The following is a 19790-nucleotide window of genomic DNA, read 5'->3' on the forward strand; positions in this document are numbered from 1 at the left end:
ACATATTTTATTATATTACTTGTATGATCATTGAAATATAATCAAAGAACATCAACATGACCATTAGAGATTATAATGGTTTGTTTTAGGCCTATATTGTTCGTCATTATGGTGGGCTTGCTTTCTCTTTTGCACTTAATCTCGGCTCAAATATAGCCTGCACAAAATGTTTGAAATTTAACATGGATTGCAATATAAACCATTTTGAAACATTAAATTCAGTCGACATCACAATACAGTATATTGTTTATCGAATGGTCACTGAACAGAAATGTGCAGCACGCTAAAACGTGCCACTGGAACCGATTTAGTAGCCTAGATCTGGGCCTTTCTGTTTTCTCAAATTTACCGTTATGAATTTACCTCAACATTTTTGCTACATATAGCTACTTATCTTCGTTAGATATGCCAGTAACTTGATGAGAAGCTAGAAAACAGGCAGAATGCAAAATGAGACATTCATAATTTATCCAAAAGGCTAAACCTTGGCTATAGCCTGTAGATAGGCCAGTTGTAGTTGTAAGTAGCCTAGCATATGTTACATTTGAACAAATATATGTGTGTTTGTTTATTATCGCCTATTAAAGGGCTATTGTATTATGCATTCTTTTGGATATTACTAGCGTAATGGGTTCAAAAACAATTACATCCGGTTTGAGGCCGGTAACACTAGCCTATCTTCAATATTTGCCATTGCATGATATCAGGTACTCGCTCTTTTGTCTTAATCACCACTAACATTACGTAGACAAAATGTAATTAAAATCCTCCATGAACGACATACATAGAAATTGACACAAAAATGTTAGATAGATATATATGGGTCCACCTTTACCTACGGACCACAATCACACATAGCCCTACGCAGACGCTGTCATTGACAACATGACCTGTCTATCTACAGGTTTGCAATGCCAACGCTAGGACTCAATATGACTCATTGGAATATTATTAGGCCTTTACTTAATCCGCCGTGTATGGTGGCCATCTCCGATGTCAAATATTTTTTTGCAAATATATAGTCTTCAAATTTGAACCCTCGTAAGAGAAGGTATTGGCCTAGGCAATACTGCTGTCGTAATAGGAATGCCTTTACGATCAGAGCTTTAATCAAATGTTTCCAGTCAGTAAGGCCTTTAAGTGGTCTTTAAATGTGTTTACGAGTTCGCAATGTTACTCCAGTCCACTCCACGAAATTAACGTCAGTAATAAACAGTATTCTTCCAATCCGACTACGCTCAATTTTTAATCCCACGGCATAGGTATAAATGTATGTTATGCACTCTATTGCTAGCAACATTTTATTTAACTAGGAAAGTCAGTTAAGAACAAATTCTTATAATACAATGACGGCCTACCCCGGACAAACCCTCCCCTAACCCGGACGACGCTGGGCCAATTGTGCGCCCCACGATCACGGCCAGTTGTGATACATCCCGGGATCGAACCAGGGTCTGTAGTGYCGCCTCTGGCACTGAGATGCAGTTTCTTAGACTAGGCAAGTCAGTTAATACAAACCCTAACGACTTTGGGCCAATTGTGCACCGCCCTATGGGACTCCCAATCACGGTCGGTTGTGATACAGCCTGGAATCAAACCAGGGTCTGTAGTAACGCCTGAGATGCAGTGCTCGGTAGCTTAGTCCCCTGAGCCTTGATATCCAAGAAATAACGTAATATTTGTATTTATATTTTGGCTTTTTGAGAGTTTATGAAAGCTTTAACCAATATGGCGGTGTTGAATTAGGATAGGCATATACAATTGAATTAACGGAGAAATAGCTTTATCTTATTTTTACGTCCTTTCTCACACACACGTAAATCACCTTCAAGATTAATTTGAATACCACCTGCGCTGTCAGTCTATTAGCTCGTTTGTATTCATGTTCTTAATGTTATTATTAATGGCATATATATTTTTTATTGGAAATAACAAGAGTATTGATGATGTTATAAACATAAACAGCATTTTTTTCAATCCTCTTACACCGATAAAGGTTTTGTGGGCTGAAACGTCTATATTTTTTTATTAACTAATGAACYATAGTCCCACCTATCTTTGCAAATAGGCAGSAACCTAGGAAGAAACCTAGAGAGGAACCAGGACCTGAGGGGTGGCAAGTCCTCTTCTTGCTGTGCCGGGTGGAGATTATAACAGTACATGGCCATTTAAGGCCAGTATGTTTTTTTAATGTTTTCAATAACGTTTTCAAATGGCTAATGTTTTTTAAAATTCATTATGACCATTATTCAGTGATCAGTCAGTGTAGCCTATACTTTACAGCTTAGCTGAAATACAAGTAGGCCTATATACCATTAGTCTACTGCTGGCTGTGATGATGTCACCTTAAAATAGGCCTACTAGGCAAATGATGAGCTTAGATTGCCTGATTCGCATTGATCAACATTCGTATCTATGTGCACATTCATATGGTTCTTGTTGTAGGCTAATTCTTCTTAGCACGTTGTTGAGTGTTTTAACACTCCCAAGTTATTAAATAATAAAGCCAATATAGCTGTAACAGTGAATAGAAGTCAAGGCCCCATGTTTACATGCCTTGTACTAGACTGTGGAACAGTGATGTCACCGGAGTGGACCAACGTTGCATGCAGTGTGGCTGTGTGTCATTTCCATTTTCTTAGCAACCGCATGGTGCTCACATGCGCTTGAAGTGGGTGATTAATCAAAGTAAAGCCTCCTATGTAATTTAAGTGTATTGTTGTTATGTAAGTCATAAAAAACGTTGTAAAAAATAAATACAAAAATATCTTAATGGAATCAATCAGTTGCAACTGGTCTACATTGTGCGTGTGTGTGCGTGTGTCTGTGCGTGTGTCTGTGTGTGTTGGTTCAATTGGATCTTCCCAATATTATGTCAGGGTTGTTTATGTCAATTTCATTTCAGATACATATATTTTATTCATTAAATGAACTGAAATGTAAAATATCCATCCCTGAAACGTATATTTTAGAAGATCTAGGATATTTTATAATGTGAGTTGTTTGAAATGGAGTCAACACCTATTTTGACTTATTTCAAGAAATTACAATGGACACAAATGCTCAATCATCCTTTTTTATTTGTTCAGTTTAAAGGTAAAACAAATAAAAAAAGCTGGCGTGGAAATGTGACAAAAAACATTTGAAGGCTTACATTGATGTAGATTCGTCCATAACTAGAATATGGATGATGTTATATGAGTGCAAAACTAGTCCTACACCGTTACAACTCAATAAAGCCGTAACTAGAACACGGTACCAAAATCTCTCCAAATACGCCCCAGCGCAGAACGTGTAAATGTGAGATAGGCCTATGCACAAACATCTGTAATTCTATATCCTAAGTAGCATTCTCAAATATTACACACATGTTGATTGGCCAATTTAGGGAACATACAATTTTAAAGGTTGAATCATGATTTATATGTAAACTACTGTACACTTACCAATGAGATGGTAATCACGCTGATTCCTAAGAAAGATTGTTCGATTTGGCTGTACCGAAATTAGAGATGGAATTTATGGATTTCTACGGAAGTGCTTTGCTATAGTTGGCACTAAAATAACAAAAAAAAAAAAACGATATAGATAAGGATTGCCACTACAATAGAAACAACTAATCAAAGAGAATGGAAAGATAAGCATGCAAAAAAAACGTATCATGTATCCTGTATATAGTTTGGCCTAGTTTGAAGTTGTAATGTGCAACGTCAATGTGTAACCAAATTAGTAGACACAAAAACATACAGGTCGCAGTCTGGGATATATTTTTCATTATTTTGTTGCATATTGCTGATGCAGAGGAACGTATGGATAATTTTCAGTATATATTTATTTACCACCTATTTATGATTTGACAAGTATATGTTTATAGAATATCTGAAATATCCCTAACACCAAGATCATGAGACAATGAATATCATGATAATATAGTCAAAGTTTAGGCCTATAGGAAATGCAAATAGCCTAGTATACTTTTACGCGTGACATGTAGAGTTTGCGCACACGAATAGTAGCACAATTCAAAACCAACGCTAATGTTAAATGTTTGGCTTTGAAATACATTATTGTTTATCTATAAATTAAAAGTTAATCCAGATATTTTGAAGTTGAAAAAATATATTCTCAAAACGAGCAATTCAATTATCGATAATAACATAAAATTGAATATAGGCCTATCAAAAGTTGCATTTTGATTGACTATTGACGGTTGCATTGAGAATACTTTTGAGATGATCTTATTCAAAAAAATATACCTAGTAATTTCTTATCTGTGTTAGTGGTTGGGTGTGTAGGCCTACTGGATGTCTTCTGGCATTAACATTGGTTCTCAGACGCCAGCAATAGATAGCAAGAAAAACGAGTATCAAGGCTATACAACAGAACACCCTATCGCCTCTTGTTATAAACATTTCCATACTTATCCATTTGCAGATAAGGTCATGGGCACCCCAGTCCGTGACCTATATATTCGAGCCCATGTATACGTGCAATTTGGATAAGAATCTAAACCAAATTCTAATGTGTAGGCAGGCCTACATTTTATTGTGATTGATAGGTTCACCAAATGAACATAGCCTACAGCCTAGACCTACTTTTTACAACATTTTGTGTTTTATATACCAGTTAACATAGCTTTTTGATGTTCAGCATGGCACAAGGCTGCATCATTTCCAGCAAATTATATTTTAACATGGATCTTAGGCTGATCATATAACAAAGGATTGGAGAAGGCGCAACAAACAGTCTATTTGTTTTCTCAACAACAGTCACAGAGTCATGTAGCTAGCCTGTAGTTGTTAAATGTATTGAATCGATTAATCCAAGTGGCTTAATTCAGTCAGCCATCTTTTCCATTAGGTTTCAAAAGACAGCATTTTAAAATCTTAAAATACAGGTGTTATTGCATTTTTAGTATATTGCATTTGTGAATAGAATGTGATTTGAGCCTTGGCACCCTATTCTCAGCGAAAAGAGAAAAACGCAGGTTGAAGTGTTGTGGCAAAGGGCTTAACCCAGACTGAATGACASAGGCTGCGTCGAGACAGGCAGCCGAATTCTGATATTTTCTCACTAATTGGTCTTTTGATCAATCAGATCAGCTCTGAAAAAGATCTGATGTTAAAAGATGTGATGTGATTGGTCAAATGACCAACTAGTGGGACAAATATGACAAATGGGCTGCCTGTCTAAATGCAGCCCAACTGAATGACAATGACTGGTCATCCGACGCCCAGACACTGCACTGCACTGCAGAGTTCCCTAGTATGCATGCCTCTTCATCTTTGGAGAACTTATATATCCATTTTCCTAAGCCAATATAGGCTATACATATCCCAATGGATCATCATGTTACTAACTTTCCAGATTTAGGCTACCCATACCAAACATTTCTTAAAGAGATAATGTGGCAATTGTAGGTTTCTTATTTTGGTAAGGTTATTTAATTTACTCTTGTAAATTGTTTTTGTGCTTGTTTTTATATGAGACGATTTTACGAGTTTCCCTGACGACCACAATTTAAAGTTTGAGGTTGGGAGATGGATAGAGCATGCACATACTTTGTGGGGAGGTTGTTCTTCTAAACTGACATGTTGTTTTAAGGTGGTCATACTATGGATCATTTAGCTATTTGATTTTAGGACACCTGTAGGTATCCCCAAAAATATAAAAACATTATTTGATAAAATATTTAATTTGGGCTTTACTACTATAGCCCATAGAAACGCATTGAATAACACATAAATACATGGAAAAACAGCCAGTAACAAAAAAAATCATAAGGAATAAGCTCAGGAAATATTTTCGTTTTTTGTACACATATGTAACCCTTTTTTTGTTGGCACAAAACTACCTCCATAATTCCATTCAGTTTTTAAACCAGTACATGGTTACCTTCAGACGAGTTCTGTGAGAGTTGTGGGGGGTCGTAGAGCAACACAGACAACACCATCATGTTCGTGTTCATAGTGGGGTCACATTAGTTTGTAACCCAAATGGTTCAGACGCTACAGAGAGAAGTTMGCATGTTTTTTTATTTTTATATTTAACTAGMCAAGTCAGTTAAGAACAAATTCTTTATTTACAATGATGGCCAACCCCGGCCAAACCCTAACCTGGACAACGCTGGGCCAATTGTGCGCTGCACTATTGGACTCCTAATCACGTCTGGTTGTGATACGGCCTGGAATCGAACCAGGGTCTGTACTGACGCCTCTAGCACTGAGATGCAGTGCCTAACACCATGCCCAGACCGGACGCGCACTTGCGCCATCGTGCGCCATCGTGCGCAAATTGATTTTGTCCCCCTACACCAAACGTGATCACGACACCCAGGTTGAAATATCAAAACKAACTCTGAACCAATTAGATTAATTTGGGGACAGGTCGAAATGCATTAAACATTTATGGCAGTTGCTAGCTAATTTGTCCTCTTTAGCTAGCTTGCTGTTGCTAGCTAATTTGCCCTGGGATATAAATGTTGAGTTGTTATTTTACCTGAAATGCAGAAGGTCCACTACTCCAACAATTAATCCACACACAAAATGGTCAACCGAATCGTTTCTGGTCATCTCTCCTCCTTCCAGGCRTTTTCTGGTTTGGACATTATATATGCGATTGGCATCTAACTTTCATAGTATTACCACAACGACCACAATCTCAGTTCATCTTTCAATCACCCACGTGGGTATAACCAATGAGGAGATGGCACATGGGTATCTGCTTCTATTAACCAATGAGGAGATGGGAGAGGCAGGACTTGCATCCTTTCAGCGTCGCAAATAGAACTGYCTTCTATTTTAGTGCTTGGCAACYCAGACGCTCCATGGCAGTGTGGGTACAATGATTGAATAACATGTGTACATTTATTTTATAACGCGAGTGGTGTGGTCACCATGTTAGACCGCTGCGCCACTCGGGAGCCATGTGTCCTCAGTCCGACTTCAGACAAACGCCATTGTGTTCCTGAGAGTCTCATCATATTAGTTTGTAGGCTGGTTCAGACTCTCCAGACCGATTTTCAGGATGTCTCCTGGTCTGACAAACAGTGCTGTAGCTCTGACACTTCTCCACTGCAGATGCGGAAGGCCAACATAGGCGAGACCAAAAAAKKCAGATACTGTATCTCTAGCTTAAACTATTATATTAATTAGTTTGACGCACGGGTGCATCAGTAGACTCTTAAAGATTTGTGCACACCAGCTAGACCGCAATATTACCACTTAAATCCAAACTAAACTGGGTTTACTCCACATGGCAGTTTGTCATATTATTACTAGTGCAGAAGTACGAGACTGGAACATTAGACTGCACATTCCTCACTCAGTAGATGCGCAATTAAAGGGGATTTAAAATAGTTTTTTTCTGGTCTTCTGATGTGATTTAAGTATTAACATGGACTCCAATCTCGTTTTTTCTCTATGAACAATTGTAATTTTGAGAGTGAAAAACTAAAAAAATCTAAAACCAGGAAAAATAAAACTGAGAAAACATAATTTTGGAAAAAATAAAACTGAATTTGGGAAAGACATCACAGATTTTATTGGGCCCCCCTTAGAGTTGTTTATTAACCATTATTTTACCAGGTATATTGACAGAAAATATAGTGCACTACTTTCTCTTGTACACTAAGGACCCAGGAAGAGTTACAGGTGTCACAAGCCTGCTCATAGCCTGTGACAAAAATGAGGGGACACAAAGAACAGGTATAGGCCAATTAAAAGTGTTCTTTATTATAAACAAAACTATTAACTTAAACTAAGGAAAAGGAATGAGGTGTGGAAGTATCATAATGTAAGGTGTATGTAAAGTGCATGGATGCGTGAATATGTGTGTGTGAACATGACTGAGTGAAAACTATGCAAAACTACAAAGGAACAAACAAATCATGAGCATACCTGGAGGAGCAGAGAGAGAGAGCGAGGTGATTAGTCAAACAGTTTATACCCTGAGCCCAGGTGGCTCCAATCACTAACGACCCTCTGCCTGCAGGAGGAACCGCCCCTGCAATGCAGAGGAGGAGCCGTGACACAGGTGAGAGGAGAAGAGAAGAATGTARCTATTTGAATGCTAGAAAAAAATAGTAGCTCGGACACGTTTAATTTTTCTAAATGTAGAATGAGTGCTAGAAAAGGTTGGAGACCCCTGGCCTACATGATCAAAAACACATTGTATTGTGGTAGGCCTATAGGCTACTTGCTGTTATCACAACCAGCTCTCAAAGCCTCACGTCAGAATTAGACGTTCATCCATGTTTCTCAAACATAACATTTCGAAGTTGTTCCAAACATCAAATTTCGAAGTGTTTAAGGTTAAGTTCAAGTTTGGGATAGGCTCAAAACAATATGTGAACATGCAACCTTTTGAACCAGAGGCAGATGCTAAAGCCCATCCGCCATCCACAACGCCCAAGCAAAACAGCGCTCACTGTTGCCTCTAGTGGGCGGTTTCCACGTCATCTCCCGACATCCTGAGACATGGATGGACGAATACTGACTTGCATCGTGGGTGACCTGCCTGTTTATAAAGAGCTTTATCCTTTAAAAAAAAAATATTCACCCACAACTATCCAACCAACTTTTCATTGTAGGATATGTCTATAGGCCTATTTCTACTTTTGACTGTCGCTCAGACCAGTGATGCCCAATTCCATTCTGCAATATGGGTTAAGCATGTTTTTTTCCCTGCATAACATTTTTGTTGAATGTTGTTTTTATATAACTCCTGCCATAGTTGTATTTCGCATCTTGTTCTTTTGGTAATATGTTCGTTTTATGTTTATGTGATATGAATAACTCGGTAGAGTTTTTTTAAATTAACCACACGTTTATGAACAATCAAATGGTTCTCGTAAACATTTATTGAGGGACATAAAACATGAGCGACCTCTCTCCGAATTAAGCTGCAGTGGTGAGCAAGTGTTCCGAATCTCTACACAGTCACAAAGTTTTACAATATGCACCGTGTGTTATGTGTTTGTACAATATAAAAGCCTCATGTGAATCACACATTTGGGGTACATTATTATATTCTTCGATCTTTAATCTATTGCTGCTATTGTGCATGTTACAACAATGTTATACCCATCGAAGTCTATACAATGCATTACGATTGGATAAAAACTCTAAAGGAAAAAGGAATTCTTATTTTCCAAAACTGTTTTACCTCAAGAATTATTCAAATTGTCGACAAAGACAAATTACATCGATAAAAAGTATTTCATGCACTGTGATCAACGTACCTCATTCTCCAATACGAGGGGATAATCCGTTTTCCATGCTTTAAGGACAACAAGGAGAAACGAAAACATTATAGGTGGTGAATACTTCTTAATGATTGCTCATATAATATCCTTCTTGTACATAAATAGCATTCAAAGGTCTGAGGTACACACACCCCTGACCTGTGACTACTTGCGCATTAATCCACTGTAACATTTTGGGGTAAACATAATCACGTGTTCAACAGTGGCCAATGAGAGTCAAAGACCCCGGGATAAATAATTACCTGCCTTGATTGTTCTAGGGGTAAGATAAAAGTACACATACACTCCATATAATAATCTGATGCATGTAAAAGAGACCAGAGCATCGCCATGTCGACCACGGGTCCCATACGCAATTATTATGTGGATTCTTTGATAAACCATGAGAGCGAGGATGTGCTGGCGTCGCGGTTCTCAGCCCCAGAGCTTCTCCCCATCCGCTCGCGTCAGACGACAGTAGTACCAGAGTGCTCCGATTATCCCTCCTGCAGTTTTGCGCCGAAACCTTCTGTCTTTACCTCCTCCTGGGGCCCAGTTCACTCCCAATCCTCAGTGGTCTACCACCCATACACCCACCAACCTCACGCTGGAACGGACTCGAGGTATGTTCGCTCATGGCTGGAGCCCATATCTGGAACAGTATCCTTTCCAGGCTACCCGGCTAACTGCAGACACTACGGACTCAAACCCAATGGTTTCCCTCAGCCCAGTGCCAGAGACTGCATCACCTCCAACAGTCGCGGATACCCAGACTATTTCTACAACACCTGCGTGGACATCCGAGACAAGGCCCAGCAGATCGTCCCTTCTCCAGAGTCGGAGGTTTTGGCTTCCGGGAAGCACAAAGACGACAAGACAGAATTCGACCCAAGTAAGTGGAAGCCATGCCAGTCTATAAACGGGTATAGGAGTCGTGTGTGTGTGAGGTGGCGGTGTTTGTCATCCATGGGGTTTTTGCTCGTGGTTGTTGTCCCGCTATAAAACGAAATGGTCGTCTCTTTTCTCTTCCCTTTGAACAAGAGGGGAACTGGATGGGCTGTTAGACAGTGTTAGCCAGGACAAACGCCAATCCCCTTAAGGTTGTAAAATAGGAATTAGCTATAAAACAGCTATACAATGGGGAAACTGGAAGCAAGCTTTTCATTGGCGAGATCAGAATCTCTAGTAAATTCCACTCCACTTCTTCTTACATGGCCAAAACTTGTGCCTAAAAGCATTTTTTGTGCGTAAAAGCATATTTTATTTTACTTATCGAGACATTTGATGTATAATTTATACACAAGAGGTGTGGCCTTATATAGGCTTTGTGTTATAGTGGATTATTATTATTTGTTATTATAGCCTTCGATTTAAATGCACACCCAGAAGCCTAAAATCAACCAACAAGCTAATTCACATGATCCATGTTTACAGAAAAGTTTGCAGAAACCACCAAGAGTCACCATGGTTTTTATCTGCAGTATGATTATAATGGCTAATTTCATTTCATTCAATGTAAACCTATACTTATTTATTGCCCCGTGTTATTTAGTCAATAATGGCAGATTTTTCACGTGATTATTCAACTTTTTGGTACAACCGAAGCCGAGCCAATCACAAAACATAACTTTGCTCAAATACAGCCTATTCAGCAAGGACCAAAACCATTGATATGGAAGTTTCTTCATATCAGTACTTATAAAAACATGACAACACCGAGCTAACGCCCTACAATAAACACAGAAAATAATATTTTAGGCCACAACAGGAATACCAGGGTGAAATGCATCTAGCTGGCTCGGTTGCAGACCTGCGGAGACTTGAAGTTAAAGGCTTTTAAAATATTTTATGGGCCAATAAAGCAAACGGGTGCACTCACAATTTTATGACTCGGTCCTTTTCTAGCACTGTTGAAGATGGATCATGTCTATAAGAGAGATGATTATTTATAATTATTAAGGAAAACATTGATGACGCATTTGACAATGTACATGGATTATATTGAACCAAAGACTTATTCCCCCCKAAAATGTATAAGAGAGTAGGCCTGCTCTCCGTTTGGTCTGTTGTTTGTCGAAGTGTTTATGATAATGATTTTGGGTTATACACTGGAAAAGGTCAGCAAAAGTGCTCAATGTATTTACTTTTTTCTGATTTATCATTTTACAGGCAACCCGGTGGCGAATTGGATACACGCTCGTTCAACGAGGAAGAAACGGTGTCCTTATACAAAATATCAGACTCTCGAACTCGAAAAAGAGTTTTTGTTCAATATGTACCTTACCAGGGACCGTCGATATGAGGTCGCTCGGGTTCTTAATTTGACTGAGAGACAGGTCAAAATTTGGTTCCAGAATCGGCGAATGAAGATGAAGAAAATTAATAAAGAGAAGACAGAAAGCAATGAGCAGTAACGTGCTGTATGGTCAAATTGACTTGTACACGTTCAGAAAAATGCCACTCGTGTTCTCTCCTCTCCAATGGTCTCTCCTCTTGAGAGCTACTGTTTTCCTTTTTGATCTGATATAATTGAGATCTATAGGCCTATTCTTGACAAAGTAGCACATTGCAAATTGGGCCCACGTCTCTCTGTGACAGTATGCAGCTTGTTTTGACTATTTATCCTTTATTACTGCTTCATAGTCAAGACACGAATAGGACATTAGTAAAGAAATGTATTGGGTCAAGTTGGATAACTGTGTATAACAAAACCTGTGTATTTTTGTAGATGTTACATCTTTGGCCTACTCAAGTTTAAATGAATGTTTTGTACACGAAGTACATGGAACGAGTGTCTTGTGTTTCGTCTAGGCCTATGTGGATATAGATTTTGTTGTATGGTTTTTATATTATTTTCTCTCGACGCTACAAGTTTACGTTATACTGCAGATTGTGCTCATCTTTCTATCCGAAATAATCTCCTTTCCTGTCTTTGTTGGGTCATTATTAAAACGTTAGAACCTTACCTTTATCATAAATATTAACACTTGCAAAAATGACATTCTGAGATGGCTTGACAAGACAGTAGGGTACAAAAATATAATTCGCAGTTGTTGTTGGGATATTAGTAATTCAACAATTCCAATAGGCTACAGACTAGAATTAGATACGGACTACTCCTTATTGAAAGCAGATGTGTCTTTTAACTCATTAATCTTCCTTTTCTATTTCCTTTTATAAAGCACGTTTCCTGACCACTTCCAGCCGCTGTGTTTTCTGAAATGTGAATGGTTCTGGGGGGAAATAAGGTGACATTTGAGGCCTTGTGTAAACGCACTGCATCGCGTTGTTTCCATTATACGTGTTATCCAATCATAATCATTTAAGATTATTGTAACTATTTCAAGGAAAAGCTTTAGCGTATTATTCTGACACTGAAACGTTTTCAGTTCGTAATCTGTCCAGGCCTGGCCATATTTCTAATTGGTGGTCATTTAACAAAACATGCCACACATAATAACTTGATTATTGCGATTCGGTATAACGGAGGTGGGCAGTGAGAGTGCATTTCGTGCAACAATGTGGCATAGGCCTATCTCAACGTAGGCCTATCCGTGCGTAGTTCTAAACAACGTTGGCTAGTTTACCACGTTAGGTGTTTTATAGTTTTTACTTAGCCTTCTTGTAGCCTAGACACTCCACTATTTTATAATACAAAATGTCGTCTATATGAGTGTTAACACTGGGCACACACTGGTTGAATCAACGTTATTTCCACGGCATTTCAATGAATTTACGTCGAACCAACGTGGAATAGACTTTGAATTGATGTCTTTTCCCAGTGGGTTGTTTCCATATCATAAATCGCGAATATAGGGCCTGGGCTACACATTGTTGACGTTACGAAATAATTTGTAATAGACTAATGCAAACTTTCGGTCACTGATTTGYGGCTATTGTGAGCCAAGCAGTGTGCTATATTCTTTTGGTCTAGCTGAGTTGGTGCTCTATGTTGTATTTTAGATGGGTCATGCTGGCCATGTGTCGTGGGTATGTAACCCACAGCAAACGGCGATACAAGTGTTCCCCTGTGTCATGGTGCTATTTTTTGGACACCCTCTGGACGCCACACTAATTTGCCGCGTAATCTTTTCCATCTTTTAGCCGATCAGTTCATTTGAGGTGTGTGAAGTATCTTTTCTGGTGTTTATTTTTCTTTCTTGGTCGCTGAACTAAATTGGCTTTCCCTTAAGTGTCAAAAACAATACTGACAGGATGCAGAGATTTTAGAGCCCAATATAGTTGAACATTTCCGTTGTGGTGCACAGAGAAATGTGGGGTTTTATGACCCTGCTTCGGGCAGCACTGTTCGTCTTGAATGCAATCTAACAAAGCAAACCTAGCAGAACTGGCTAGACGTCTACGCTAAATTACTTTATTGTTCTTATTTCGAGGTATGGTTTGCTGGTTTCAAAGGAGGCTTATTGCACTTGTTTTTGTCTGCTGCAAACGTGACTCCATCCTCCTTTATTTACACACTCTGAATTGTGTGGCAGAAGGGGAAAGAGGAACACATGAAAGGCCCCAAATTGAACTTCCTTTATTCCAAATCTATATGAACAAAAATATAAACGCAACATGCAACAATTTCAAAGATTTTGCTGAGTTACAGTTCATATAAGGAAATCGGCCAATTGAAATCAATAAATTAGGTCCTAATCTATGGATTTCACATGACTGGGCAGGGGAACAGCCATGGGTGGGACCTGGGAGGGCATAGGCCCACCCACTTGGGAGTCAGGCCCAGCCAATCAAAATTATTTTTTTCCCGCAAAAGGGCTTTATTACAGACATAAARACTCCTCAGAACCCCCCCTACCCCCATCCCGGATGATCCCGCAGGTGAAGAAGCCCGGGTGTGGAGGTCCTGGGCTGGTGTGGTTACACATGGTCTGCGGTTGTGAGGCCAGTTGGACATACTGCCAAATTCTCTTATGGTAGAGAAATTAACATTTGATTCTTTGGCAACAGCTCTGGTGGACATTCCTGCAGTCAGCATGCTAATTGCGCGCTCCCTAAAAACTTGTGACATCTATGGCATTGTGTTGTGTGACAAAACTGCACATTTTAGAGTGGCCTTTTATTGTCCTCAGCACAAGGTGCACCTGTGTAACGATCATGCTATTTAATCAGCTTCTTGATATGCCACACCTGTCAGGTGGATGGATTATCTTGAGAAAGGATAAAATGGTCACTAACAGGGATGTAAACCGATTTGTGCACAAAATTGAAGAGAAATACACTTTTTGTGTGTATGGAAAATTACTGGGATCTTTTATTTCAGCTCATTGTAGCACAGTGCAACAATATTCTATTGGAACACTGGCACTGTCCCCTGTCGAATGGCAATCTCCATTATTCTAAAATTGCCTCGATTCAATCCAACCCATACCCATGTGTCTTTATGACTTTGTCTTAGGCTATATATGACTACTGTATACATGTCCGTCATTTCAAGTCTTTTACTATTACTATGAGGACCCCTGCGATTTATAGAGATTTTATTAGAGTTGTAACAGATATAGGTATCCTCATTGCTCATTATTAAATGGTTATTATTTCTACTTTCACTATTAGGCTATAGTATTCTTATACTATATCCCTTACGAGGATTGGCATTTTAGCAAGCTAGCAGCACTAGCAGTAGGCCCAGTAGTGGCAGAAACATTCTGTTCATATGATTCATAGTATGTATTTTAATTATTGGCTACTAATTAGGCCTATGGTTTAAAATCTGTCGCCGATCCAATCTTCCACTATCATGATATGCCATACAAATGTGTAGGCCTAGCATATATCTCACGAAATAATAGCCTCTCATGGTTATGTGAAAGTACTGTAGGTCTAGAACTAGTCCAATTAGTGTAGTACAAATCACACAAAAAGGCCACTGGATGTCGCTGTTGACTAAGTATTTAACATTTTCGAGCCCATGTAGCCTGTTTACCTTTTGTATGGGAACTTTTGGGGGACTGGAGAGAGAAAATGTTCTTAAAGGCTGTTCTAGGGTTACTAGTCACATGCGTAGAGCTGAACAACCAACAACGTCCGTTTTCTCCAAAACCTATTATTAWTCGTCTGCATATAACTTTTACGGATAATAATTATCTTTCTTCTCTAGCCTACACTATAGGCAGTAGTATATCTGTAATATGGGAATATTGTATTATTTTTTTAAGTATCGATATTCCAATTTATTTAGCCTATGTCTATCTACACCCATTTATTTTGTCAGTGGGTCTCTATCTCTGTKTTGGTGTTGTATTGTTATGAAGAACAATTATATTAGTTATAACTGATCAATTATCTTTTACCGTTGTGTTAATCGATAGCCTATGTTTAGTGTTAAGTAGCATAAGGTAGGCTACATCTACTATAGGGCTCAAAAGAACATCAGAACATGTAGGCCTAACTTAATGTCAAAATGTATAGTCTGTAATTGTGAAACATCTATTCATATTTGTATTATGTTTGCTCTAAGTAAAGACCAAAAATTCAACCAAACGCGTTTATTTCACTTTTATTTTCATTAATAATGATGTAAATCATGTACAATAATTAATCAATGTCATCAACGACTATTAAGCATTCTAAAATAATTCTGGTAACATAAAAACATATCAAACCAAATATCTAGGCTGTATTATTAGAAAATACAATTTTGCTGCATATAAACATTTTCAATTAAAATATTTTAATTCAAATAGGCTAGGCTACAAAACATTTCACAGCCACTGGGTGTGCGCGTACATGTGTGCGTGAATGGAAATCATTGACGTCATGCATAAACCTTGCTTTCACATAGTCACTTTCTTAAGGGCAATCAACGGTAGGCCTATTAACTAGGGAGGAAGGCCTAGAACACTACTCTTTCAAATAGACAATGTGTATAAGACTAAACAAAATGATAGTCGACACCGAGTCTAAGCTACGTAAAATATTCAAAATGTTATTGTATTGTAAAGCAAAATGCATAGTCCCTTCCCGTTTGCCTGTTTCATGGTTTAGACGTCTGAGTTCTCAATGAGAATGGGAGGGGGTTGAAGGTTGGTGGTGAGTGGGGAGGGGGTCGATGTCGTGAAGGGGGGGCAAAAACGCTAGTAACTGTGTTGTCGGAGGGGCTAGCCGCTTTAGCTATATAGCACACATCAACCATGCATGACATAAGAAGCTGAWTTGAAGCTCCAAAATGAAATAGRCAATAAAAAGCAAAGGACTTCCTTTGGTAGCAGTGCAGTGTTTTAACAAGGGAGAGGTGGATAAGGAAACAGGCTTTATTATCTTATTCCTTAAACCTGTCTCTATGATTTCGTGGTTTCGTTCGTTGTATGTGTGGGGTTTGGAACAAAACTAAGGCAATACTTGGAATTGTCGTAAACTAAGTTCTTCCACTGTAACATTGTAAACCGTAAAACATGAGCTCCTATTTCGTGAACCCTCTCTTTTCCAAYTGCAAAGGCAGTGAAACGTTGGAACCAACTTACTACAACTGCAGGTTCCCTCAAGGAGTCACCCGGAGACACGCGCTGGTGTACGGTGCGGGAGCGGCGACGACGGGATTTCAGCACCCGCCCCATCACGTCCAAGACTTCTTTCACCATAGGACGCCGGCGATCTCCACACCAGGCTACCAGCAGAATCCATGCGCCTTGGCTTGCCATGGAGATGGCACTACATTTTATGGATACGAAGCCCTTCCAAAACAAACGCTTTATGGTACCCAACAAGAGGCAAGCGTGGCGCTATACCCAGACTGTAAATCGTCAAATGGCACTAACCTCGGAGAAGGACAAGGCCACCTAAATCAAAACCAGTCTCCTAGTCTCATGTTTCCYTGGATGAGACCCCACGGTTAGTAGGCTACTTGTTTATATGTGCATTAGTGCAATTATATTGGCTCTAACATTATAAGAGTAGGCTACAGTTAGGCTTCTTGTGTGGTTATTTTGTTGTAGTTTTCATGGCATGTAGCCTACATCCGGTAACATATGATAACGTTTTCGGAGCTTCACTTATCACTCAAATTCGTCGCTTAACCGTGGCACAATGAGTCGCTCTCATCAGATCTTAGCTACTGTGATTACAGGCGTATACATACCAGTAGATCTGCGTCAGTGCTGTGCCATTAATGGCGGCTCAGTTGATCGCTAGTAGATGAGAAAATAAGCAGAGATTAATAACAACGGTAAAAACGAATTCAGTGAAAGTTCACCAGAAGCACTTGGCATGGCGTTTATCTTCACACACATCCGGACAGCTATCCAAGGGTAGAGGGTATGTATAGTCAAACACACACACACACACACACACACAACACACACACACACACACACACACACACACACACACACACACACACACACACACACACACACACACGGGCACGGGCACGCCACACACACAATCTCAAACAATTGATCTTATATTTCAAAAACAATAGTGAACCAGACACAGTCTTGCAACAATTCCTGCTTAATTGTAAGTTCTATTTCCATTCTATAGCCCCCGGAAGACGCAGTGGCCGACAGACCTACAGTCGATACCAAACACTGGAGTTGGAGAAGGAATTTCTATTCAACCCTTACCTCACCCGTAAGCGTCGGATCGAGGTGTCTCACGCTTTAGGACTGACGGAGCGGCAGGTGAAGATTTGGTTCCAAAACCGAAGGATGAAGTGGAAAAAGGAGAACATCAAGGACAAATTTCCGTGTCAAAGAGTAGAGACGGAGAACGAGGGTAATGGTGATGGTGAGGGAGAGGGCAAGGGAGAGGGAGAGGGCGATGATGAGGGCAATGATGATGGTGAAGGAGAAGAGGGAGACAAAAAGGAAACGGGAGATGAAGAGGAGGCGAAAGAGTGATTTTTATTGCTCTTTCTTTTTATGGTTATATGGCTTAAATGTTGAAAGATGGTCCCGGGAGAAGGAGATCACATTTTATCACCACCGTTTTATTGAGTCAACAAGATGAGAGAAAAAAACTGTTCTGGATTCCAGCAAATGGCTCTCTCTATGAGGATAATAACTACTAATAATGTTTAGCTTWTACAGTCTCCAAACGCTGCAAAGGTTCTCATAACATAAAGACCTAAAGCACTTGCAAATCATATTGTTACGCATATGTCCATATCACAGAATGCACAAGAGGATAGGATGGCTGGAAATGTTTAAATGTTCCATCAATGTTGTCATTCGAGGAGAAGGGTTCATTATTAATACAAATTCTTTGTACTTTTTTTTCCTCGAGTATTTTTTATGTGGATTTGTGTGTGTGTATTGGGATGATGGGACTTTTATTTGATTCATAACTGACAGTTCCAAAGGTGGGAAAATGGGTGGCAGTTGGCTCAGTGGTTAAATTCGTTCGGCCAGTAAGGGATATTTCATGTTGTTGTTTCTCAAATTTCAATCTATACGCCTATTATTTTCACAAATATAGGCCTACTATTGTGTATTGTAATGTAGCCTATATTTTGTAAACATTGTGAGCGCTGTCTGTTCTTTTGATCGCAAATGGTCCCGGGCCTATTCAATCTGATATCAAAACAAATCGGAAATTCGACATATGTAGAATATTTCTTGATTCTTGACCTAATTCTGAAAAATGTAAGATTCTAGAAGGCAGTAATAAGTTATGTTTATGTGATTATTAGCCTATATTGGTTTTAATAGACCGGGAACTCTTTACTACCTAAGATGCACTTGGAGGCGATGTTAAAATCTACCAAGAAAACGGTTTTGTCATTAGCAATGTTGATCTATCCATTCTCACTGAAGGGACAAGCCAGTGCAATGATAGGCCTATAACACATTATATTGCATTTGATTGCACAATACTTATGGTGTTACTTGTGGCGGTATAGTAGGACCTATATTGATCTTCGAAACAAATGTCTCTGCGCCATACTACCTAGCCAGCTAAAGGACGGTGTAACAACAATTGGTGTCCCAACAACTTAAACTGCCTTAAGTAATGCACATTTATTTAACCAATATGTTATAATTGAACAAAGAATTGTACTTCAGCTTTTAAATACCATTAGCCTACAATATTGTACTGATGCAATAGACTCGTTTTTTATTGCACTGAATATGACCTCTGTATGTCTTCGTATTTCTTGTTGTATGAATCAGCTTGATTTCTTATGTTTCAAGTTAAAGGAGGGGAGGTTGGTTGCGAGTGCACACACACTTGATTGGCATGAACATGTTCAAATAAATGGAAAAACATTTGAATTTCTCTTCCTCATTCTTGATACCATTTCGCAATTTATCCGAATTGCGATAGACCAAAACACACACACACACACACACACACACACAAATTAGGTAGGCAATCCAAACATCTAATTATGGCTGTTTTGTAATTTTATGATGTTTACCTAATAACATCAATGAATTCTAAGAACATTTAATCACAATATCTTACACCCAAACAAAATGACATTATAGAAAATATTTTTTATCATGACTTGTTTTCAGTCAGACCAATGGATGAAGGAATGGATACGCCTGTATTGATAGTGGTTCATAGACATTTTTAGTTT

The 19790-nt window shown here is 39.0% G+C and overlaps 2 protein-coding genes across 2 annotated transcripts; both read left to right on the top strand.

Annotated features, from left to right (window-relative positions):
- The first annotated feature begins 9491 nt into the window (after window positions 1–9491).
- Window positions 9492–12447, top strand: LOC111970177 (homeobox protein Hox-C9a). The gene is made up of 2 exons (XM_023996721.2): window positions 9492–10136; window positions 11414–12447. The coding sequence occupies exons 1-2, from the start codon at window positions 9596–9598 to the stop codon at window positions 11656–11658; spliced, it is 786 nt and encodes a 261-aa protein (XP_023852489.1). The 5' UTR covers window positions 9492–9595; the 3' UTR covers window positions 11659–12447.
- Window positions 12448–16048: 3601 nt separating this feature from the next.
- Window positions 16049–19479, top strand: LOC111970176 (homeobox protein Hox-C8a-like). The gene is made up of 2 exons (XM_023996720.2): window positions 16049–17095; window positions 17747–19479. Exons 1-2 carry the CDS (start codon window positions 16660–16662, stop codon window positions 18103–18105), a joined length of 795 nt encoding a protein of 264 aa, XP_023852488.1. The 5' UTR covers window positions 16049–16659; the 3' UTR covers window positions 18106–19479.
- The last annotated feature ends 311 nt before the right edge of the window (window positions 19480–19790 follow it).

The sequence above is a fragment of the Salvelinus sp. IW2-2015 genome, linkage group LG11 (assembly GCF_002910315.2).
Source record: "Salvelinus sp. IW2-2015 linkage group LG11, ASM291031v2, whole genome shotgun sequence".
Taxonomy (NCBI): domain Eukaryota; kingdom Metazoa; phylum Chordata; class Actinopteri; order Salmoniformes; family Salmonidae; genus Salvelinus; species Salvelinus sp. IW2-2015.

Bases quoted from the DNA above. Each gene is read 5' to 3' on its own strand.
- LOC111970177 (XM_023996721.2), top strand. From the start codon at position 9,596: ATGTCGACCACGGGTCCCATACGCAATTATTATGTGGATTCTTTGATA. The intron at 10,137-11,413 runs GTAAGTGGAAGC...ATCATTTTACAG, and splicing joins CAAGACAGAATTCGACCCAA to GCAACCCGGTGGCGAATTGG.